The sequence below is a fragment of the Cryptomeria japonica genome, chromosome 3 (genome assembly GCF_030272615.1).
Source record: "Cryptomeria japonica chromosome 3, Sugi_1.0, whole genome shotgun sequence".
NCBI lineage: Eukaryota > Viridiplantae > Streptophyta > Pinopsida > Cupressales > Cupressaceae > Cryptomeria > Cryptomeria japonica.
The window spans coordinates 181,015,210-181,041,462 of record NC_081407.1 but is presented as its reverse complement, the minus strand read 5'-3'; the positions used below and the strand labels follow the sequence as shown (position 1 = coordinate 181,041,462).

The window sequence follows — 26,253 nt, the reverse complement described above, 5'->3', positions numbered from 1 at the left end:
TACCAAGGACGTTATCATTCCTGTCTTGAAAGTTATAAGACACACACCCAGAAGAATTTTAGCACAGGAGAGGATCTTGGAAGGTGATTCTCATAGTTTATTTCAGTGGTCAACCTTACTCCATATAAAGAATGTTCTCTTCGAGGACATCAGTGTTAGATGCGGTCAAGTTGAGGAGGTGATCAATCCGATCCAGGACAGAGTATTTGAGGTACTTCGTACCATTCTTGGCAGAAGGATCGAGGTCGAGACAGATGTGGATATGCAAGAATTTGAGGATAGAATCAAGATCATCTTTTGCAAGGACGCAGATGTTACAGATGAGCAGTATGATCAGATGTATGCCACCATGCTCCTGATTGATAGAACGAAGGAACTTGAACCTACATGGGACGCAGCTCTTCTAGATGCATTTGATCAGGTCATCCACTTAGAGGAGAGTATGAAGAATCTTCCCGAGATTCCAATCACAGAAATCGAAGGAATCGTGACAAAATTCATTGCATATGCTAAGAAAGAGAATTGGAAAGGGAATAAGATTCTAGATGAAAGGTTGTTACAGATGACATGACACCTTATTTCTCATTGGTTGATACCTCCTAGGTTTTTGTGCCGAATTTAATATTTGGCTATGTATTTAATATTGTTCAGTAAAAAGGAGGTCATTTGTAACAAACCCTAATTAGGGTTTAGGTGTCATGATCTTGTCCGTTGATTTACTTTTAATCTGGACCTTTCATTGTAACTGGGGATGCTATTTATACCCCCATTTTTCATTTCATTGGAGAATAGAAAAAATAGTGGAATAGTGTGAGAGTTAATAGTTGATGTAAGAGAGATTAGAGTTAGAAGCAATTTCATTTTGTAGTAAGATTGAGCTTTGAAGAGAGAAATTCAAGCAATTGTTGTACATGATGACTTGGAAATCAATAAAATATTGAAGTTATGGTGTTTTCTTGCAAATTTCTAGAGTTATCTTCATGGTTGTTTGACCTACTTGAATCGTGCTCAATCAAAGTAGTTTGTTAATTTGAAAGACTAAGTGTGAGATTTGATATTTGGTAGGATTCGTAATCCAAACCACTAGCTTCTTGCTGATTGTAGGAACGCCTTGCATGGTCGACTGGAGAATACATTGAGTCCTTTAATCTTCAATCATTATTGAATCTTGGATATGTACCTTCGTAGTAGTGTCCTTGATCTTTGATGTATTGAGTATCATTTTATTACCTTAGAAGATCGCACTAATTTCAATTGAGTTGTTATCTTATGGCAAAATTGAAGTTGGTTGAATCTTGCCAAGTCTCATCCATACTAAGTCATTCATAGGGTTAGGCTAGATTAGACCTCTTTTAAACCCTACTCCTTTTGCTATTTTTGAAAGTTTCTTTAGTTTAGAAAATCTTTGAACTTTTGGATTACGTAAGGCCCCTTGGAGGAAACAGCAAATCACATCATACCACTAAAAGCTTGTCCACACGTAGAGACCCTACTAAAAGAACCTTGGAGTCTACCTAACTGATCCTTCATGCAGATCTTCAGCAGTTAGAGACTATTTTCTCAAGAGAGGATAAGATGCCTATTGGTATTTTATTCTGTGTATGATTGTGTATAAAATACACGTCAACAGGTCCCAAACGTAATGTGACAAACACCACAGGAACTCACCCATGTTGGAGGGATCAGGCTCCATGCACCAAAGCGAGACCAACAACGCCCTGCACCAGAACAGGTAATTCCAGTAACAAAACTCAGCCTCCATTACAGTCACGATGCACCCAGGCTGTAAAAACGCACTCTTAGCAACAACCAAACCATAGCCACCAGCCAATATGCCAAATTTATCAAAAACCAAATCTATCATGAAGTCCTTCAGAGCAGATTTCAGAAGCAAGGCCCATTTCTCAAACAGGAATAAAACAAGGAGCCACCATATGGCATTAGAGGTCGCAAAAACCAAACCAAGGGGAGCCAAGGCATCCTTAGTAACAGTTTCCACGAACAAGGCCAACATTAGTAGTCCCATGAAGAAAACACAGTCCCATAGGAATTGAGACAAAGCGACACCCACAATGGTCCACGAAGAATGCATCAACACGAACATGGGAACACTAATCCAAGTCCTAGCGTGAGCACCGAGCAGGATCAACACCCCACAACCAGCATAGGGGGAGAAAAACCTCCACAGGCGCACCCATAACCCACTTGGTGCAAACGGCATGTAGAACACACAATGGCAGAAAAGGGAGCCAGTCCCATCGTGCAGCACACTGAGGGAAAAAGGAGCCCACACCCTCCACAAACAGGAGATCCAGTCAAAGAAAGCATCGACACCTCCCCTGCAGTCACAACCGCCAAAAGAGGGGAGGGTCATTGAATCCTGCAATGCCTTAGGGGAGCAAAGATTAAACACCCAAGGCACACAAAAAACACCAACGTCCTCTGTCAAGGTAGCATGCAACTGCTTGAGGGGGAAAAGAGCCCGCACCAAAGGCAAACAGAGCAAAGTTTCGTCAAGGTGCACCCTCGAGCAAGTAGCCACCAAGAAGAGGCCAGGAACATGCACACAATAGAAAATACCCAACACCAAAACCGGATAAACTCCATCATCCTCATCATCATCCTCACCATCGTCTTCCTCAGTTTCAAAATCTGAGTTTCCCGCTCCTCTGCTCCACTCCATTTTTTTATTTATCTAGTCTAATACAGGTGTAACATTGTTATCACCCAAGTAGTTGTCATTTTTAGATCAGACTGATACAATGAACAGAAAACAACACAATGCACACAGAACACAAGAATACCCCGGGAAAACCTCCCTCTTGGAGATGAAAAACCCAACAACAAATCTCAATCTTTATTATGCAGAAACACATTGTAACATTACAATTTTGCTTCAACACTTGAAGCAGCAGATAACTCAGAACAGCAGAATGATGACATCAAACTAGGGCACAAACAATAGCATTAACTTATCTGCAAGATCTCAGAAGTCTGTTCTCTGTCATGCACAGATTATGCAAGTCAATTCGCTGACCAAGGATGATATCCGCTGCTCTCAGACTTTCTGTTCATGAATAATGAATCGCTCCCTCTAGAGAGATGAATCACAGAAGAATGCTGATCATATGCTGGAGAAATTCGCTAGTCTTGCAGAGATAATTCGCTGATGTAATGTATGTCCTTGAAGCATGAAATGACCTTGCATATATATGAGCCTTGACGCCTTGTATGCCTTAGGTCGGCCTTGCTATTTGAATTCATAATATTAATTATGATTTGGCACACAATATAGGGTCAGACCAATAAGCATATACACGTTACATGATATAGGGTCGGCCCTATCAGATCCACAAGTTACATTTACATGTTACAAGTTACATCACCCATTTAGGGCTAGACCAAAGTACAAGTTACACATTGAATTTTGCATAATAATGTGGCTAAGGCCGATAAGCCAATTAGCCACCCACATGTGCTAGGTCGGCCTTAGAAGGAATCCAACCTAGGTACAACATCAACAGTAGTCATCGTATATTGTTACTTCAAGGTGTTCTCCATGTAATAAATAAGTATGCTTGTCGAAAATAAGCCATGATGAGAAATTTGGTATCTATTCTTTATATGCTTCAAATGCTAATAACGAAAGTTGTGAATTGTAGAAATGGATGTCTACTGATCTCCCAAAAGTACCCCAGCTCATTGATGGTGACTTTAATGCAATTGGGTATAATGAAATAAGCTAGGTACAAACAAGTGATTTTGAAAAGGTGATGAACTCTATTTTTTATCTAAAGCTAAGAGGTCTCTTAATTTGATTAAACCCTTCAAAAAGAAGAAAAATGATGATCAAGGCAACAAAACGTTCTATTCCAAGTAGATAGATTTTATTTCCATAAATCCTTCTTCCAGTGCTTGAATTCTCAAGCAAATAAATGCGTCCAAATGATATATTCTACTGTGTCATACTGTTATCTTGTTGAAATAACAATTCAAGTCAAGAACGATAATTTTCAGAATAGTGGATACAAAGGGGGTCTTTATAGGCTCAATGTCAATATTTTAGCTAACAAAGACACTAGAAATAGAATTGTTACAATCAAGAAGATCAATAAATTTGTTTCACTTCCCAATGTACCATAGAATTTTGGAATAAGATGACCCATAGCTGCAAGAAATTTCTTATGACAATTGATAAAGAAAGCTTTAAATAGATGGAAAAATGAGAAATCTCTCTTCAAGAAAAGTTGATAAGGCTAAAGAAATTTTGCAAAAGACTTGTAATAATATTCCTTTACAGAGAATTGATGGGAACAAAGCATCATCTAAGATGCCTTCAAAATGTTGTTACTCAGAGGACCAAGACTCGGGCAAAAATAAATTGGCTTAAAGGATTGCTTCTTTACTTTGTTTCAAAATATTATAAAATCAAAAATACATACATAAACATGTATACATGTTTCCAGCCATTCTAGATTCGGGGACGTGACATGTTTTTGTGGAATGGAAAACAGTAAAAGATAATTTCTGGTCCTGAAGCTTATTGCAGGGTTAAGGGGGAGTTTTACCAGCTTTAGGTCTATTTGGTGGAACTGGGCATTGAAAAATAAACCTCTTGCATTGTTTCTGGGTGCTCTGCTAAATGATGGACAGGAAAAGGTATAAAAGATTTTGAAACACTCTGATCAATGATAAAGTGATAACATGGGAAGAATGAAAATTAAAATATCCAAGAACCTTCTTATTTCTATGTAAAGTCATGAATACTGTACAGTTAAAATTGAAAGAACTCCAATATTGTAATGTTAGGCAACATAAGATGGTGTGATGGTATTCCATTTTCTATGGTAATCCACCAGAAGATTTATGCTATCTAGCACCCAAAAAGTTTTAAAGTACTTTACCGCTAATTGGAAATTTAATATTGCTCTTAGAGATTGGAAATTTGTCTTGCATCATGTTTGGTCCAACTAACTATAGCCTAGGAAAACATGCTTTAAATGGCTTCTAATTTCAAAAAGACTTATTGTGGGGTCTGCCCTCAACAATATCGGGCTAGTGCCATGTTTTTCCATTGTGCAATGTTGTCAAATCTTTCACCACCATCTTCTTGACGATCAATATGCTAAAAGTGTATTGTCCATATTATTTGGTTATATCTTGAGATGGGATAATAAATGCAGTACACTTGGCAAGAAATTAAATTTGGTTTTATTAGGGAAGTAGATAAAGAATTACATAAATTTTGGCATATTCATCATCTGATATCCTTTGGCAAATATGAAGAGTTAGGAATGACAATGTACTTCAAAGGGTAAGAAAAGGTGCTTTATGCAATCTCAGTATGATTTCAATCGTCTCTCCCTTATTTTGCAGGTTACAATGGGATTAAAGATTCCAAAAGACACATTCTATAGGCTACTAGACAATGGGATCACAATGGCCTACAAATCTGAAATAAAACAAGCAGAGTGGTGATCAGATCTTAAGAAGTGGTGGTAAAACTAATGAAAGTGATTATGAAGAGAAAGATAAATATATGCATGTTCACAGTTTGTATTCCCCAGATTTAGTTGATGGCAGCAAGAGAAACATTTTTGCTGAAAAGAAAGGATGATATGGAGATTGAACTTGATCTTCGATTCAACAGAGAAAACTCAGTATGTGTTGCTGCTACAAACAGCAATGAAAAGGAAAATAACAATATTGGCAATTACAATGATATCAAACGCTGCAAGTAATAATTGCTTATATGAAATGGTATATAGTAGTAATGTTTATACTAAAACTTCTTTAATAGATTAGGAGAATTCGGTAAATATGGTAAATTAAGATCAGCCCCCATAAGGTTAAAAGATGTCTTGAACAATCTGCAATGTAATAATTAAAAGGGAGTCTTAGAGGGGCATAAAGGTTATAGAGTTGATAAGATTCCTTATACAAATAATGGTAATCATATATCATATTCCAACCGCCCAGTTTGGTGATTAGTACTTGTGAACAGCCAGATGCGTGTTTAAAGGATGATGGTGTTATGTATTTTGATTGTCATTCGGAGTGTGTGTAGCTTGCCTCTGAAGCGTGTTTTAGTATAGGTGTTCCATTAGACTGTGACTTGATGGCAGGGAGGGGCTTTTCAAGTTATCAGCTTAGGTATGGGCACATATCAGATCATAGGCTTAAGATAATTTTTCACTGCTCTTCTCCAAACTCTCTTAATGTGATAAAGCATGTGTTGGGTCTAGACAAGATTAATAACAATGGCACTGTGGGGTATAGGGCTTCTGTAATGGCAGATTTTTGACAGAAGCTGAATGAGGTAGTGGTGAGCTTGTTGAGAAACTTCTCATTAACACTGAACGAGGATGAAGAGGTGCCAAAAGAAATGATAATAGTCTCAGTAGAAGAGAGTGTAGAGGGAGCCTAGGCATAAGATGGTGTTTCAACTCATCCATGCACATAAACAGGCCCTATTGAAGCATATCTCAGATTTTTAGAAGCTTACTATAAAGGCTTAAACCTTGTGCTACGAAATCTCGTGGTCACTCTTTAATATGGGGTTCTACATGTGGCAAGCGGCTTCACATTTCCAGTTCTAGAAGATGAAAGAGTTGTCCACGCCTTGAAATGTGTGAAGCTGCTGAAAGGAATTAAATTTCATAGTTTGGACTGGGCTCATGGTCTGGAAATGCTGCTTGTAGAATCTCTAAATGTGTTAGGCTATGGGGTCTCATTCACATGAAATTGGAAGTCCCCTCTACAAAGGTTTAGTCTCAATAGGAGGGGGTGTCTAAATTGTCTTAATATTGAACTGGCTATATGTGTTGTCAGCTGGCTTTTGTTTTAGTAACATTAGTTGCATTTGGTGAGATCTTTTAGACTTAGTTAAACCCATCTGTATGACTTGTTTACGCTGGTTGCCTTCTTTTCTTTCTATAGTTAGTATTTTAGGTTTTAGGTTGGCAGTTAGTATGGTACAGGTGGTATATCTTTCCTGCCAATGTCTCGTACGCAGCATTTTGATGTTATAGTAAAACCATAGTAAATATTGGGTTTTTTCTATACCATAGTAAAACCATAACAAAAACCCAACTATTATTATAAACCATAGTAACTTTTCTATGTACGCAGCAAAAACCATGGTAAAACCATAGCAAAAACCCAATATTATATCTAGAAAAAATGGTTACATCTTTCCTGCCAATGTATGATACGCAGCATTTTGATATTATCATAGGAATGGTTTTATTATTTTGATGGGATAGGGCCCCATAGTAAAACCCAATATTATATCTAAAAAAAATGGTTTTATTAAACCTGATAACTGCCATATATTTTATAAATGATGTAAAAAGTTTGCGACTATGATCGACATTGTTTGTCTCTCAGACTTTTCTCTTTTTGCCTGGCTAATTTTGATGTCCTTCTAGCTTGTTTCTTTTTTTCTTCATTAGTGTGCAATCTTTGCTGACCTGATAGGTCCACTACACTGTAACCTTTTAGTAGATTTTTGCTATATTTTAAAAATGAAAAAATCTCACAAAATTCTATATACCCACCATCACAACTGAGTGATGTATCCAAGCATGATTTTTTATTCTAAACGCGTACAATTATTATAATTTATTGGCACAGAACTCCTATGCACCTATTTTTCAGACTTTCATCCTTTATGTCCAATACATCCTGTTCTCCTGCCACTAGCCCTCTTTAGTCTTCTGCTACCTTTAAGAGGAACTCAAGTGCTCAATATTATGTTGAAATCCATCGCACTTCAGATCTCAATGCTATCACTGATAATATGCCTCCTAAAACCCTATCTTCACTCTTTCCTTTCTGCCAGGAAACATCTTCATTCGATGCACAATTTTAGTGTCAGGCACCTCTGTTGAACAGAACTTGACTGCTTCAGATCCAAGTGATGTCTGATTGTAGATTTTACCTGTCCAAACATTAAAAGTAGGACTAATCTGCAGTTGGTCAGGACCATACATCTTCCCTCTGGCTCTCTTCATTCCTTCACTGTGTACAATTTCACAACTCCTTATTCATCATAGCAAGCTCAGCCTTGTCTTCCACCATTGTTTTAGACTTCACAAAAGTTCTAAAGCTTGGATCATGAATTAGACACTACTTTGATACTAAAAATGGAACAAACACAAAAAATAGAATATAAGAAAAAAATTCATGTAGTCTATTGCATTAGGTTGTAGGTTGTAAATAATACATGAAAACGTGTCGAAATAGATATAAAATTAATAAAACAATTAAATGAATCCTGTGACTGATAGGTTGGATACCCAATTAATTAGACTTCTACTGTCACGAGAATGGTTTAGATTGTTAATGAACACCTGCTTTCATTGTTCAACGACTAAGACCTGAAATATTTTACAGACAAATACAAATCCTGACCAAAGCAAAAAGTGTGGACAAAACTGTAACACTTCAAACCTGTCAAATTCTACAGCATTTAAATTATTTTTAACAGAACTACCAGAGCATACATACAAAGTCAACATAATCTGATAGCTTAATGATTATCTTTCCTTTATGTCACCATTGACATCCAGTATATGTCTGCACCTGTAAATCATCGTTATTAAATAACAATTCTTGAACATTTCTGCCTAAGATTTATCTCTTGTTCAATGGCACAACTTCACCTCATATAAAAAGATTTCTACCATACAAATCTTTTAAGTTTACATTCAGCCCAAAACTGGCCCATAGAATATTGAATAAGATTTATAAGAAGAAACATGTTCATTTCATCAATGTTTAAGTATCAGCTGAATCAAACCATATGTAAGCACTCCATACCAACATGAAATTTAGGTATTATCTACAAAGCAACAAGAACACATTAAACTGAACTAAGAAACAAACCAGTTGAAACTGTACCTCATGGTTCTCAGGTTGTAATTCTGCTGTGATATCCTTCACCAAATCCTCACGATTTCCTAGAACCCACTCACTGCAAAGATGGATAATTATTACTGAATAAGGGTAGCTGAGAAAGGAAAGATAATTGATAATTGCAAAGAGTTGAATCTAAAAGAATCTCCGTCACAAATGAGGGAGCATATCTATTCCACAATTATATAAATGGTAAAAGTGTGGTTCCTATATGAATAAACATAAAAAACAGCACATTTCTACTCAACAGAAGAAATTAACTTTACATCATGGCACAAATAAGATGCAGTGCATTCTGACTTTGATATATTTATAACATAAGATACACAAAAAGGTAAATATGCAAATTGGCATAGGCAAATAGAAAAAGAATCTTTAATTGTTTCGAGCCAACTTCGACAGTGACACATGCACTTGTTGGCAATTGACACTCATCCGGGATCATGGTGTTGTCATTGATGGCAACACACATCATTTTGGGTTGGATACTTATCCGGTACTCACCGGTATTCAAGGTTTATCAACAAGCAAGCAAAGGAAACCGGCATTCAGGGAAACCGGCAAACTAGGAACCGGTATTTGGAGGCCGACATAGGAGATTGATCTGGCAAAGGTTAAAGTGGCACGATCACGAAGATTAATGTTTATATTTTTGTCTAGGCCGACATGTGATTACTTTGTAATATGATTGTAAGCTGACATAAGGCATTCATGTTTATGTGTGTAAAGGGTATATAAGTCAGTCCGGTTAGGTCATTTTGGAGAGAGAGGTGTGATAGGTTATGTGAGCGAGATCTTGATCGACAAAATGCAAATGTAATGATTTGTAGTCGGTCTTGGTAATTTGTGAAGAGGATTGGAAAGAGAATTAGGTTACCGGTAAGCAAGGAGGCAGTGTTAACCGGTACAGAAAGTGCTTAAACCGGAACTCATCCAGCATACCAGATGCACATTCAGAGTTCAGATTTTGTTTGTAATTCAGCATTTTGAATCTGTAGTCAGTGAGGCTCCTTTGTGATGAGTAGTGTGCTCTAGGCAGTGTGCCTTCCTGCAAGTGCAGGCCCCTCTTGTAATATTTATTCATTTGGCCAGTGGATAGATATTGTGGGTCATCAATCCCACCATGGTTTTTCCTCTTTCTCTTTGAGGTTTTCCACGTATAAATCTCTGTGTTATGGTGTTGATCTTTGTGGTTGCATTATTATCACTTGTTGTTATTTGTTTTTATGCATACCGGTTACTGAATTGTTTGGTTAACAAGGTTAAAATTAATCATACTGATAGAACACTGATTCACCCCCCCCTCTCAGTGTTCTTGGATTCCAACAATTGGTATCAGAGCCTGGTGCCTTGGAATAAGTCTAACAGCTTGAGGAAGATCCTGAATCCGGAATCCATGGAGATGAGTATAGAGAAAGAACTTGAAGTAGCACTTGAAGACTCTGATGTTGAAAGATTGAAGAACATGAAGCTGCAAGATGAGTTGAATTCTGCAAAGGAATTCATCCTTACCCTGCAAGAGAGGTTGTCATCTGCTCAAGACAAATGTAAGGAACTCTTACAAAATCAGGATGATGAAGAGAAGAATGCCCTTAAGGAACTATGTCAGAAGCTGAGTCAGGAGAATGGTGTCATGAAGAATGAAATGCAAGCCCTAACCATGAGGATGTCCAAGGAGATTGAAGACCAGAAGAAGAATGAAGAAAACCTTGCCAAATCTTTGAAAGACAAATCTGAAGAATGCATTAGGTTGGCGCATAAGAATGATATGTTGAGAACTCAATTGGTGCAATCCCAAAACAATGAGCAAGAGTTGGAAAGAATAATAACAGTCCTAAGAGGAGATCTGGAAGCTGCAAATGAATACAAAGACAAGTTTAAGGCCAGTTCTGCAAAGCTTGATGAATTATTGAAGGATCAAAGGCGCAATGGAGACACTAGAGGTCTTGGATTTGAGTATGGAGAAAGCTCCGATACTACAAATCAGAAGAATCCACCAATCAACCAGAACCAGAGATCACCGGCAAGGCAACCCAATGCACATAAATTTAATGGTAGATGCTTTGTTTGAAATAAGTTTGGTCATATGGCTAGTCAATGCAGAAATAGAGTCGATCAAAATAATAATTCCGGTACCGGTCAGTGTTTCAATTGCAAAAAAGTATGGTCAGAGGACAACAGATTGTAGAATGAATGTGAAATGTCATGCATGTGGAAAGTTTGGGCATATGGCTAATCAATGTAGGTCACGAAATGATCAAGGTTACAACAAGGCAATTCAAAAGAACAATGTCACTTGCTATGCATGCAACAAAGTAGGACACATTGCTAAATTTTGCAAAAGCAAGAACCCACCGGCAAGAAATGATGAGAAGGGAAAACAAAAGGTTGATGATATGCAAAAGGAGCATGAGAAGAAATGGATTAGAAAGTCTAAGGATCAACCGGCTGAAGCAAATACCTCGGTTACTCAACCAGCAGAGCAGAGTGTTCTTGCACGGGCAAGAAACTCATCCGATAACTAAGGCATTAGCCTTAGGGGTAGGCAAATTAATGACAGATCTTGCAATACCCCCGGTAGTGGTCTGAAAGCTTATTTCAAAAATTGGAGAAGTCAGTCTGAAGATTCACCGGCACAGATATGATGGATTTTGAATCCGGTATGATATGTCAGCAAGCATTTATGTCAATGAGGAATTAGGGTTTCGCAGGTTAAAAGGCAAAAAGTAATTCATTTTTCTTCACCAAGCATTCAGAGTGAAGCAGAACGAGTTAAAGGCGATTCAGAGAGATCTTGAGCATTCCCAGGCAAATTACAGTGCATTTAGAGCGATTTTTCAAAAGTTTTTCACCGACGAAGTTTCTAAGGTATTTCTCCGTTTTCAGCAATCTTTTTCGAGTTGCAATAGCTTCTAGATCTGCTCCTGCTCCGGCAGATGTTGCTACTCTTGTTGTGGTTGATATCAAGAATCATCCATGTCCGGTATTCAAGAAATACCCTGTTGTGACCATTTCACACATCGCCCCATTAAAATGGGGAACCCCTCTTTTTTGCTCTTGTTTTGCCTGTTCTTCTCTCTGCTTTAGGGTTTTGAATCAAATGAGTGAGTCGTTTGGATTAGGGTTAAGCCTTAGCGTTTCCTTTGATATTTTCAAGCCGAAGTCCAGTCCAATTTTGACAGATTATTAAGCATCCTCGCATTGATTGCAATTTTGAAATAGGATGAGCCTGTCAGGAGGTCAAGTTTGTCTCAGGATGGGTCCAGTTAAGATTTTGAGGGCAAATTCAAGTTAGGTTTAAAAGTGTTAGCATTTCAATGATTAAATTATGCAATTTTGTCCAGGTGAATTTTGACCAAATTTTGGAAAGTTTACTAACTTGCCCCTGGCCTTGGAAATGGCCTAATTTTGCCTTGTCAAGTGATTGAAGATCAAAAATGTGGATATTTTGGCCTGCAGAGGTGAAATCGCCCCTGTCCCTCACCCAGGGACCAGGGAGAAAATGATATTTTGGTGCATATTGGTTATTGACTTGTTCAAATTGTTTTGTGCAGGATCGCCAAGGGATATGATCGAACATGAATTGAAGATTTTGAAGATTTTGAAGACTCATAATGACAAGTTTTTTAAAGTTTAAGACCAAATCGCTCCTGTCCCTCACTGAAGGACCGGAGCTTGTTTTTCAAAGTTGCACTGTCCTTGCAGGGCCAAGACATTTTTTTTGATTGGAAGAGGTCAAGGAGGGCACGTTTTGTCCATTGAATATAATTTGAGCGACCAACTAACAAGGAAATATGCTAAAATGACAAAATCGCTCCTGTCCCTCACTGAAGGACTGGAGCTTGAATTCCAAAACTTACGTTGTCCACACAAGATTTAAGTGATTTTGCAATTTGAGGAGGTTAGGAGAAGAATGCTTTGTTCATTGAATATAACTTGAGCCGTCTACAAAGTTGAAAATCAACCCAAGTTGCAATGGGCACTCCTGTCCTTGACCAAGGGACCAAAGCGAATTTCAAAGGTAGCTCCTGTCCCTCTCCCAGGGACCAGAGCGATTTTCCCTCAAGACAAGTTTTGGGCCAAGGTAAAGCGAATTTCAAGCTTGAGATGAGTAAAGGAAGGCCTAATCGCTCCATTGAAGACAATTTTGAAAGTTGGCGAAACACAAGTGAGCTTATAAATGCAAGATCGCTCCTGTCCCTCTCCAAGGGACTAGGGCGAAATATAGATTGTCCAGCCTCCCTCTCCGAATTTGGACAAGTCCGAGCCTAGGCACATGATGGAGATGATATTAGGAACGCTTCGAAGAGGAACAAAGTTGCGAAGACCACGAGAACTTGATGGAATTGGTTAAGGCGCTCCTGTCCCTCTCCCAGGGACCAGAGCGAAATCTTCAAATTTGCCCGATTGCCTAACATTTTGAAGTGCTACTGTCATTTGCAAGACTCAAGATGGGATAAGGAACAATGTTTTGCGTCTTGGAGAGAATTCGATGTTGATATGATTAAGGATTTGTGCCATGGACTAGAAATCGCTCCTGTCCTTCAGTCAAGGACCAAGGCGATATTCATTAAAACAAGCATCTCCCTCCAGAATCACGCCAAGGCAAGGTTTTACGAAATGAGAAACGCCTTTTGGAAAACGATGGACAAGGAAACATCCACAAGAATTGACAATTTTGGGCTCAAGTATAAAATTCACTCCTGTCCTTCACTGGAGGACCAGGGCGAAAATCCTTAGAAGGGCTCGTTTTGTCTTGAGAGGGCGAATCGAACATGCATTGAGCGAACAATAGAGATCATTGATTGCCTCACATCATGAATCGACAAATTGGAAAACGAGGATCAAGGACAGAAAGATGAAATCGCTCCTGTCCCTCACCAAGGGACCAAGGCGAAAATGGTTCTAAAGAGCATTCATTCAAAAAATTGAATAGATCAAACTCAAAGTCACGAATGAAAACCCCATTTTGGACGTAAAGGAAGCAATTTTGAATGTAAAAGGCAAGAAGTATGAGGTCTAGAATTAAATCGCTCCTGTCCTTCAATCAAGGACCAAGGCGAAATTGCTTTAAAACAAGTTCCTTCCAAAGATGAAATAAATTAAACCCCAAATGCCAAGCAAGAATGCTATTTTGGACATCCAAGATGAGACTTTGAACGTGAGAAGCGAGAGATACAAGGCCAAAATGAAGGGGCGCTCCTGTCCCTCTCCAAGGGACCAGAGCGATCTTGTTAATATCTATTGTTTTCCATGCTTGGGCGCCAATATTATTCAAATTGCATTAAATGCCAAGTTCGATAAAACCTTGAAACATTTTGAAATTAAATTGACATTTAATAAGTGCGCAAGGCATTTAATAATTGAATTTAGCCTTTTAAAAAATCGAAATTTAATTGCAAAGGCATTTAATTAATTAATTATTAAATGAAAGGAGTGCGCTTGGGGTTTTATTTTAAATATTTTATAAAGGTCGGCCTCCTTTCTATTTAATTTTGTTTATTATTTGCTTCATTTCAACCAAGTCGGCCTATGGGAGAGTATAATGGTGAGCGCCTACATAAGAAAGGTATTGTGAAACATTTTGATCCATCATTCAATCATTGTTTAAGTGCGATTTGGAGAAGCAATAGAAGGAGCGAAATCTCATCCAAGGAGAAGTGCGAATTTCAATCCAAGAAGGAGTGCGAACTTTGTTGGAGGTTAGAGGGGAGCGAATTTTCCTCAAAGCATTGAAGGCTAAGGGTGGTGAAATTGCTAGAGGAAGCTCACGTTGAAGACTTCGATCTTCATTTTGCCTAGCAAATTTCTTAATTTTTTGCATCTTTTTTAGAGATAGTTCTCAAAGAAAGGTATGGTGAAGATCTTCCTAGCCCAATTTTGAAATTTTGAAATTCCAATTGCATAATCGTCATATTTAGGAAATGATAATTCAAAGATTTATCATGAAGTTTCCTAAATTTAAAATTTAAACTTAATCTATATTTTTACGTTCCAAGGTATATTGCTCATTATGAAATGTTGTGTAGGTGTCAAGATGGCGACCCCAAAGCCAGGACCATCCACCAGTCGTCCAGCCCTCATGAAGGAAGATCAAAGGAACGAAGAGATGGAGACCAAGATCGTGTCAAAATGGAGCAACATTGGAGATACCAACTTGGGAAACTTCAGTGTGAAGAAGTTTCGAGAGGTCCCTTACATTGGAAAACCATCACCTGTCGCAAGGAGAATAATTGAGAGTGGCATTATCAAGGCGGCCGGCTTCCCTCCAGCAATCCAGTGCCATGAGCTGATAATCGAGTGTGCTCGCCATTATGACCCACAGTCAAGATCGATCGTGTCCAAGGAAGGAAACACTTTGGCTTATCTTTCAGATGAGGCTATAAGTGAGGCTCTCCATCTACCAGAACATAAAGATATGATTTACCAAAGCTTGGAAGGAGCTAGATCCATGTACGAAGATGATCCAGACACTTGCTTGGGCATCATCAACAAGAATTGGCTACTCAAAAGTCGTCCTCGCCAGAGCAAGATTCCCAACACACCACATAGGATCGACTTCCAGGAGGAGTACAGAGATTTGATAACCTTACTCAATTGAGTTACAGGGGCTCCTCAAGCCTTCTATTTTGAGAAGTGGGTGTTCTTCTTCATCCAAGTGATAGTTCAAGGAAAAGGAACAATTCATTAGGCTAGAATTATTAGCCATTGCTTGGACGTACAGTTGAGAAGACTGAAGGCTACTAAATCCTTCCACATGAGTTCGTACATCATGTATGCCTTGATCAGGAGTTTTGAATATGCAGGACTACCTCACAGAGGATCGATTGGAAGAGGACCTGGAGAAGTCAGAGTTTGTGAATCTTATGTTCATTTGCATCATCCACCTGGGAGTAATTACAAGTTAGTCAATGATACTTTCACAATGAACATCACTAGGACACTGCAACGCGGGATTCATAATCGGCTATCTCAGGAGGCACAAGAACTTGTAAAGAGGTATGGTGCTTGGTTTATCCAATTCCAGAAGTTTACATATATTAGAGTTCATGGGTGTCCTTCACCTCCATACATGTTGCCAAGATATCCGACAGACAGGATAGTACTACTTGAGGTGACTAGGCAGTTAGCAACTTATGCAAAGGCATTCAGACACAGGCATGGAAATGGAATTCCTGTACCTATCATGTTAGGAAATTCAGTTGAGGTATGTCCTAATGTTCCAGCTTTAGATGATGCAGAAAGGGAGTTGGCCTTATATTCATTTTCATTCTTTTCATTAAGGGAGAATTTTGATCCTTATGGATATATAGAAGAGACAGTTGGTAGAAAATACAAGCATGAATGTCAAGTGGAAGACTTTTGGATGAATCTCTCAGATGATTTAGAAATGAAAAGAAAGATGCATTCCAGATTGCCTTTGGATTTCATCAGGAAATGCAAAGTTTACAGAGTGGCCGATCAAGCTCAGGACAGTGGCAGGCACCTCCAATCCTCTTATGATAGAGAGGACAAGGCAGTAAAGATAGATTGGAATGAACCTGAGGTTGTGGACTTGAAAACTTTGATGGCTCCAGTTTTGTCTTGTACTCGCAGATGGGTTGATGTGCAACATCAAAAGTTGAGAGAGCAAAATATATCAATGACTTTTACCTTGGAGGAAAGGTCGGCAGAAGGAGCAAGCATAAGTGAGGGCCATCCTCATCCTAGAAGCACAAGCGAAGGCAATCCTCAACCCAGAAGCGTAAGTGAAGGCAATCCCCATCATAGAGGTGCGAAGAGGAAGGAAAGACCTGAGAAAAGAGAATCTTCCAAGAAGAAGCAAGAGGCCAATCGAGATCGCTCATCCGGCGCATCTTCTCGACAGGAGAAGAGGACACTTGAAGTGGAGGAATCTATGGAATCGATGGTTCAGAATGATAAACATGAGGGAGGACAGGGATCTCAACGTTCGTCAAGTCAATCTCCCCAGGTCAATGAGCTACATGAAGACCAGAATGACGATGAAGCGACGTCTCCTCCCCGGAAAGAAGAGCCACTACCTAAAGAAATACAAGTTAGAGAGACAAGGTCCGCTATTCCAGATTGGTTGAAGGAGAGACTAACAAGGGTGATTGTGATCGAAGACGAAGATAATGTGATTGATTTAGATAGCCTTGTTGGAGATTCTCAGAGAGTAACAGAAAAGAAGAAGGCAACCAAAATGTCCAAGATGATCAGAGATGAGACTGGGTCCAGGAAGTTGCAGATAGCTAAACCGGCAGTGGACAAGTACGAGGGTGAGATCCTTGCAGAAGAATATGATGTAGAAACCGTTGAGCTTGGTCCACTCGCCACCGAGTAGGCAAAGGATGAGGCAACTAATTCATTTGAGGCACTTAAAGATAAACTTAAGGAAGAAATGGAAAAGAGTAGAAAACTTGAGAGAGAGGTCGGTGCTTGGAGAAGCTACTTTAGCCACCTCAGTCAGCCTTTGGGACGTCAGGATCCAGCAGTATCTCCTGTGCAAGCACTTCCCCTTGAATCAGTTGGTGAGGCAGAGAAAGTTAAGAGCTTGGTCCAGCTTATGAGCTCTTGGATTGACAAATCCCATACTATTGCCATTGAGTTTGCAACAAGAATGATGCAGACCATTCATCGGGCTATCCAAGTCCTTGAGATCATCCACAACCTAATGATAACAGTAGCCGCCTTTGCTCATACTAAAGATGTCATCATTCCTGTCCTTCAAGTAATCAGGCAAACATCGAGGAAGACCTTAGCACAAGAAAAGATAATGGATGGAGGAGCTCATAATTTACTCCAGTGGTCTACTTTACTCCAGATGAAGGAAGTTCTTTTCGAGGACACCAGTGCCAAATGCAATCAAGTGGAAGAGGTCATCCATCCAATCCAGGACAAGGTGTTTGGGGTTTTATGTACTATTCTTGGCCGAAGAATCGAAGTTGAGACAGATGTGGACCTTCAAGAGTTGGAAGAAAGGGTCAAGGTCATCTTTTGCAAAGATGAGAATGTTATTACAGATGAGCAAAGAGATCAAATGTTTGCTACTATGCTCCTGATTGAGAAAATCAAGGAACTCGAACCTGAATGGGATGCAGCTCTTCTCAAGGCCTTTGATCAGATTATTCACTTGGAGGAACGAATGAGGAATCTTCCCGAGATTCCTATGGCTGAGATCGAGGGAATCGTGTCTAGATTCATTGCATATGCTAAAAAGGAGCATTGGAAAGGGAACAAGGTTCTAGAAGAGAGGTTGTTATAGATGACATGGCACCTTAATTATCATTGGTCTATGTTTCCTAGATTTTTGTGCCAAATTAAATATTTGGCTATGCATTTAATATTGTGCAATAAAAAGGGAACTTTTGTAATAAAACCCTAATTAGGGTTTAGGTGTCAGAATCTCAGCCGTTGATCTTCTTTTGATCTGGGCCGTTCATTGTAATTGAGGATGCTATGTATACCCTCATTCATTTTCATTTTGTATTAGAATTAGAATAGAATTAGAAAGAGAGAGCAATAAGAAATAGTTAGAAGTTTAGAGTTTTTAAGAGAAGAAAGTATTTGTAGCAAGATTGAGCTTTGAAGAAGGAATTTCAAGCAATTGTTGTCTATTTTGGCTTTGAGATCAATAAAATATTGAAGTTATGGTGTTTTATTGCAATTCTTGTGGCTATCTTCATGGTTGTTTGTTTTCTTGAATCATTCTCAATCGAAGTAGTGTTTAAATTTGAAGGACTAAGTGTTGGGCTTGATCTTTGGTGAGATTCACATTCCAAACCACTAGCTTCTTACTGATTGTAGGAACGCCTTGTGTGGTCAACTGGAGAGATTTGAATTACTTAAACCTTCAATCGTCATTGAGCTTTGATATGTGCCTTTGTGGTAGTGTCCATGATCCCTGATGAATTGAAAAATCATTTGTTACCTTAGAAGATCGCATCAATTTCAGTTGAGTTGTTATTTCATGGCAATATTGAAATTGGTAGAATCTTGCCAAGACTAGCCTACATTGGGTCATTCATAGGATTAGATTAAAATTTATCCCTTGCAAACTCTACCCTTTGATCTTTTTTTGAGAATTTGTTAGTTTAGGGAAATCTTGTTCCTGCAGCTCGGATGACGTAAGGCCCCTTGATGAAACAGCATTCACAACGACCACTGGTGCTTATCCACACGTAGAGACCCTACATAAAAGAACATTGGAGTCACCCTGATTGATCCTTTTTTGCGACATCTTCAGCAATCAGAGGCTTTATTCAAGAGAGGATAAGGTACCCTTGGGTATTTTATTCTGTGTATGATTGTGTACAAAATACACGTCAACATACCCTCAGATTGTGAAGGTTGATGATTCAATCGGCACATTTTCTAGGGTTCCCCATGGCGTTCTTTATGTTGAGGATGTCAGAGCTTACATTCATTGCACTTTGGAGGAATCGGGGTCATCTGAGATAAAGACCATGTATATGACAACATTGTTGAACAAGAATGGTGTAATCAAACCAGAATTCAGACATTTGAAGGATCAAAGGTTTACCGACATTTTGGAGGTGCCTGAATTTGATGATGAAATCATCCGGTATGTGTTGAGCCGTGTTCATGGTGAGTTTATGTGGCTAGACCGGCCTCATAAATCACTAAGGATGCCATTCGAGCAATTACCGGTTTGCCCCAGGTTGGTCAGAAACCGGATAAGAAGAAAATCTTGAACAACGAAGTCAACAAGCTAACCGGTGCCACATTTGACAATCAGTCTATGAGAATCAGCACAATCAGAGATAAGGACATGCAATTTGCCGGCATGGTTATTGGGTATAAGGTAATTCAATCTAATCGGTTGAACTCTGTTTCTAGCTCTTGTATCTACTGTGTACACAAGATGATCAAGTAAAATGAGAAATATGATTTTTGCCAGTGGATGTGTGATGAATTAATGTTGAATCTTGGGAAAATCAAAGGTGGGAAGAAAGGTGTTTTCCGGTATGGTAATCTTATTGTTTGTTTGATGTTATTTTTCCTAAATGACCCCGCGATTCGGTAAAAGGCAATGGGCCTTTGACATTCCGATAGGGAAACAAATCAAAGATACCTTAAGAAGCCTCGGACAGGACAAAGAATCCACCTTATGGGGATATTCAAGGCTTTCCAGAAGGCAATGAAGCAAAAGGAAAGAATGCCAAAACATATTGTTGATAAATATTCTACTGAAATTTGTTTTATGGTTAAGAAAGATGAAACTCTAATGCAAGCAGTGCAGCCAAGAAAAATATGGATAACTGAGATGGGCTATGAAGTTGATGCAGAGATCTTGGACCTATATGCCAAGACACTTATAGATGCCCCGATAGATGAGTCAGAAAAGACCTTTGGGACAGCAAAGCAAAAGGAACTTGAAGTTGAAATTGGGTTCAATAAGAAGAAGAGGGAAGGACAAATAAAGAAGGTAGGACAGGCTATTGAGAAAATGTCTAGTGAAATTAAACAGATCATTGGACTAGCAGAGTCATCTTCTCCAACAACAATTCAGGCCTCACCGGTAGCAGCAACCGACAAAGGTGTGATGAAAAGGAAGAAACCGGAAACCTTTATTGCCCTCGTTGCTTCTAGATCTGAAACTGAAGATGAACCCCTCAAGATTCCCAAAATCTACATGAGAATTCAAAGGAAGAAGCCTGAGGAAGCAAAGAAGCAGAAAACCAAGGTTACCCCTCTAGCAGCCCCTAAGCAACCTGTGAAGGAGAGGAAGCCTACAAAGAAGAGGAAGTCGGTAAAGAGATTTTTCCCACTCCCGATAAGAAGAAGAAATCTGATTTAGATGTGACTCTTGAATCCAATAAAAGCATTAAAGTTATCCCTCGTTTATCTGTAGATGAATTGGTAGAACAAATTACTAAGGATGGAATTTTGAGTAATATACAGTATTACTATGTACATATGGATGATAAGGAACAAAAGGAGATTGAGGAAACAGTTTTGTTATACTTAGATATATATAAGAAGGCTTTAATTGAGATTGAAAAGCAAATTCGGACAAAGTTGTATAATAAATTAGATGCTAGGAGATTATCTGCAATTGAGGAAGATAAGCATATAAAGGTTCAGGAATTACTGACTGTTTGTGGTACTATTACTGAAGAGGAGATGCAGCAATGTCTTGATTTTGCAAATAAAACAATTTTCCGGAGTAGACACAAGCATGTTAGCTTAATGGCGGGTAGAGTGAATGAAATAGTTGAGACTCATGAGGCATGGGTAAAATTCTTTATTGATAAACCAGAACTCTTTACATCACCGGAAGTTCCTCCTAAGTCTGACATTCCAAACATCTCAGTTGATGCTAAGGGTAAAGGTATATTAGGTGAAGATCCACCGGTTTTGAATAAGAAGTTAACTGAGGATATTTCTCTGGCAATCACAAATGTACAGGTTGTAGAGGATAAACCTCCAAATATTGAGGACAATTTTCCTCCGGTTATTGATGTAGATACAATTGAGATTCATGATGTAACAGCAGAAGAAATAACTGCACCAAGTAGCTAAGGCACCGGTGTTGAGGAGAAGGTACAAGAAGAAAAGGATCAAAAGGTAGAGGTAGAGGAGAAAGAACTAGAACAGATTGGAGTAAGGGTACCAGCACCATCACCGGTTGTTGGTCCCTCATTGTTGGCACTTGACACATCCGATCAAGTAGATTTTAGGCATTTTGAGAAGAAGAATATTGAACAGTTGAGTAGTTATAAGTTAATGTTTGTTGCAGCTAAGAAATTAATGAAGGAAGGATCTGAGGATAGGCAAGTCATTGAGCAAGCTATTCCAGTTTTGCAGCAACTTGCACCAGAACACAAGATTAATCACGTAGCTAGCCCCTCCGCTAAGCTTAAAGGTTTGACTAAACACATTGCAAAGGAGTTCCAAACTCTTCAACAAATGTCAAACCGGCAATTGGTGGAGAGATACAATGCAGCTAGGAAGGTCACATGTGATAATATGATCACATCAAACAAGGCTATGCTGACAAAAGAATTGACAAGGATTGATGAAGCTCTTCATCAGTGTAGTAGTATTTACCGGTCTTGCACTAACACAACCAAATTAACAGCGGACCTGGAGGTGAAAATAAAAGCGGCTAAGGTCCAGTTAGAACATCTTGCAAACAATTTTGACAGTACTCAGTCATTGTCCAGCACTGTTGATGGTCAAATTTTGGTTTTAGAATTGGAGATATCAGCTTTAGAGAAGGATAAGGACAGATTAATCCGGCGGGCCAGAGAATTGAGAGGTTTGGTCAATCCCCGGCTTAACACTTTATTACTTCATAAAAGGGAATGTATAGAACAGATGAATAAGCCCACATCGGCAACCCTAACAGAGGAAGAATTACATGCATACATTCTTAATGGGTTTGTATCAATTTTGGGAACATTGAAAACCGGTTGGAATTCTTACTTGGGATTTTTGCAGAGTGCTTACCCAGATATATTCAAGTACATCTAGATCCGGTAAACACAATTTTGATTTCATTCTTTCATTTATTATTATTTGCCCTGGCTTTGGCATTGCTGTCAAAGGGGTAGAGGTTGGATGTGAAAAATGTTAAGGAACATAAGAAGTAATCTATAGCTCAGGGGGAGCAGCCTTCTGAGATCAGTTTTGGGAGATCAGTTTTTGGGAAAATTTTGGACAGGAACCGGAACCGCACTTCAACGATCCATTTTTCACGAGTGTTGCCATCAATGCCAAAGGGGAAGATTGTTGGCAATTGACACTCATCCGGGATCATGGTGTTGTCATTGATAGCAACACACATCATTTTGGGTTGGATACATATCCGGTACTCACCGATATTCAAGGTTTATCAACCGGCAAGCAAAGGAAACCGGCAAACTAAGAACCGATATTTGGAGGCCGACATAGGAGATTGATCCGACAAAGGTTAAAGCGGCACGATCACGAAGATTAATGTTTATATTTTTGTCTAGGCTGACATGTAAATAATTTGTAATATGATTGTAAGTCGACATAAGGCATTCATGTTTATGTATGTAAAGGGTATATAAGTCAGTCTGGTTAGGTCATTTTGGAGAGAGAGGTGTGATAGGTTATGTGATATTATGTAAGCGAGATCTTGATCGACGGAATGCGAATGTAATGATCTGTAGTCGGTCTTGGTAATTTGTGAAGAGGATTGGAAAGCGAATTAGGTTACCGGTAAGCAAGGAGGCAATGTTAACCGGTACAGACAATGCTTAAACCGGAACTCATCTAGCATATCAGATGCACATTCAAAGTTCAGATTTTGTTTGTAATTCAGCATTTTGAATTTGTAGTTAGTGAGGCTCCTTTGTGATGAGTAGTGTGCTCTAGACAGTGTGCCTTCCTGCAAGTGCAGGCCCCTCTTGTAATATTTATTCATTTGGCCAGTGGATAGATATTGTGGGTCATCAATCCCACCGTGGTTTTTCCTCTTTGAGGTTCTCCACGTATAAATCTCTATGTTATGGTGTTGATCTTTGTGGTTGCATTATTATCACTTGCTGCTATTCGTTTTTATGCATATCAGTTACTGAATTGTTTGGTTAACAAGGTTAAAATTAATCATACTAGTAGAACACCGATTCACCCACCCCTCTCAGTGTTCTTGGATTCCAACAGCACTGATGTGACATAAGCAAAACTTTGGCCACAACTAAACTGGCTCCAAAACTGCACAGTACGTATCAATAACCTTCGTGTTATTGATTTTTGCGAAAATTACAGATCGTTGATCGTGATCAGCAGAATTAGCTGCGGCTTTGATTTTTCGAAAAATTTTGAAAAATCAATAACACGAGTTTTAACATGCAGTTTTGGAGCCAGTTTAGCCATGTCCCAAAACTTCCACCATCTTTAAGTATCTTTGTTGAAATGGCCAGTATTGGAACTACAACTAATCTACATCCTATTAGTAATACTATAATCCTAATGAGATTCTCCCATGAAAAAACCAAGTAATCAATATAAACTAGCTTGAGTTAGAGACTTAAACAAACATTTCCCAACTTCCCCCAATTAAGGGATTGCCAAAAGGAGAAATTTTGAAACCAGCAGCTGACACATAGGTGAAATAAAAAATGGAAGGTGCTTACAAATGCTATCCAAGAAAGGCAAGAGTTTAAGGCATATGTGATGATAGCTTGGCATATCCTATTTTCAGTTTCTGTTGGGTTCTAGGAATTGCCTCCAATAGCCTTTGTAAAAGCATTACACATACAGAGGGATGGCTTTAGCAACCCATTCAAAGCTACCTAATTAAAGTTATTACATCCAATATGAAAATTTTAGCTCCAGCCCTTTCCTCTTAAGTCTGCCAAAAATTAGAAGTTGAGGCTTATTTTTAAAATGCTCTTAGTTGCCTCTCAAAGTTCCAAGACTCTCAAATTTGGCATGTTCAAAAATAAGGCACAAAAGCAAGCGATATCTTGCCTAAGCAGGCTTCTTTTCTCTCCCCCTTACAAGAATGGCTAGATAACTAGTTTTCTCCATGCAAGTCTCAGATGGAACCAATTTTTCCATACTTGATAATGAGAAAGAAAAGGCTTCCTAATATAGATGGTAACCTAAAAAACCACCCCCTTAAGCCTTCTGCCACTTCAATCAAAACGATTATTTTTGGTTGGCAAATATTTTAAATATCTGACTATCGTAGACCCTCAAACAATCTTTCATTTTTCAAAGGGAATTATTATTCAACCCACTTCTTTACTTCAATGATGGCCCTTCCCTCTCATCATTCTATCAGGGCATTAATGATATGCAGGATGATCATATGAGGTGTTGGCAGTATTGATCATGGTCGTACAGTTTCTTGTTCAGCTCAATGCAACATGTTTATTGAATCACTTGACTATCAGTTGAATCTATTCTTCTTCAAATCAATGGGATGCTCCATAACTTTTCTTTAGTTGACTCTGCATTCCTCTTGGATCTCCAGTGCAAAATGAGTTCTTTCAGTTTCTTCTAACTGTGTCACTTACTGGGGCCTCGTTATTCTTTAATCCCCTCCTTCAAATATCTCTTGCATGCTCCATCAGTTTCAAGTTTTCTCTTATTGTCACATGTTCCACTTTCTAGCTCAGATTTTTTTGTGATTGGTTGTGACCTTTATTTCGTAACATGTCTTTCAGCCTATTTTAATCTCTGTCCTATTCTGGTTGGCAAAACTGTCCTGAACCTTCTTACATCCTCAAAGCAGTTTGGGCCTAAAAATGCTAAGCATTTTGGGTCTAGGTCTTTCAAGAATCGTAGCAAGCTCTATGCCAACCCCTCCTGTCAGCTCTAAAATTAGATTGCCAACTAGATATCAAACTTTCTAAGACATGGTAAACAGAATCTGCACTTGTTATCTGATTCCTTTAGGAGTAAAACTGAAGATAAAACCTATCAAACCAAACTTTGTGCCAGAAGCAAGAATTTAATTAACATATACTACAGAAAACAAGAAAATAACAATGAATGACTGAAAACATTATCACAGTTTTCGTTAATTTTGAACATAAATCTGCTAAAGCAAATAATCAAACTTTACTAAACCATACCTCAGCCTTTCAATTATAGACATGGAAGGGATCACACAAAAGAGTTATTACAAGCCAAACTCAAGATCTGCATAATCAGCATGGAGGAATAAGATAGTGTGCTCCAAGAGATAGTTTAGTGTCTGTTGGAATTTGCACACTTTCTTAGTTAAACTTAAATACAACAATACTGAACTGAAGATACACTTCACTTAGACTCAGCACATGAGAGATAACTTTATTTTAACTAAACTATCTAAAGCTTGTGCTCAAGACTTGATCTCCAATATTTTTTAACTATCTAAAGCTGACATTCAGCGCTTGAATTCCATTTTTGTCAAATCGTAGCTGCTAAAAAGCACTTACTAATGCACTCAAGAAGACTGACTTAAGGTTGAAGAAGACTAGCTATTGCACTCTGAGAAGACTGACATATGTATATTACATATTCTAACATTGACCCTTGCTGAGGGAACTGTTCTCTAGCATGCCAATTTATTCTCTAAACATCTCAAATTTTCCTTTTGAAAGGCAGAACTTAATCAAGTTGATCTAAGAAAATATACTGCAAAACTACAGCTCCCTTCTGGACGTTGCATATGACAGAGGTAACCGATCCCAAATTCTTGGAGTAATCATGAAATACTAAATTTGTAGATAGTTTGATCTAGGGTACTCCCCTTACAATCCCAAACACACAACAACAACAGAGAAATAAACAGCAAATGCAAGAAAGAAACACTTACTTTCTATTATCCCAATGAAATGAGAACTA

The 26,253-nt window shown here is 38.6% G+C and overlaps 1 protein-coding gene across 1 annotated transcript in view; it reads right to left on the bottom strand.

The window, feature by feature from the left end:
* Positions 1–26,253, bottom strand: part of LOC131037322 (uncharacterized) — a 165,415-nt gene that overhangs the window by 18,855 nt on the left and 120,307 nt on the right. Inside the window, exon 13 of the mRNA XM_057969427.2 lies at positions 8,905–8,977. Within this exon, the coding sequence (XP_057825410.1) occupies positions 8,905–8,977 (73 nt within the window). The remainder of the gene's footprint in view (positions 1–8,904; positions 8,978–26,253) is intronic.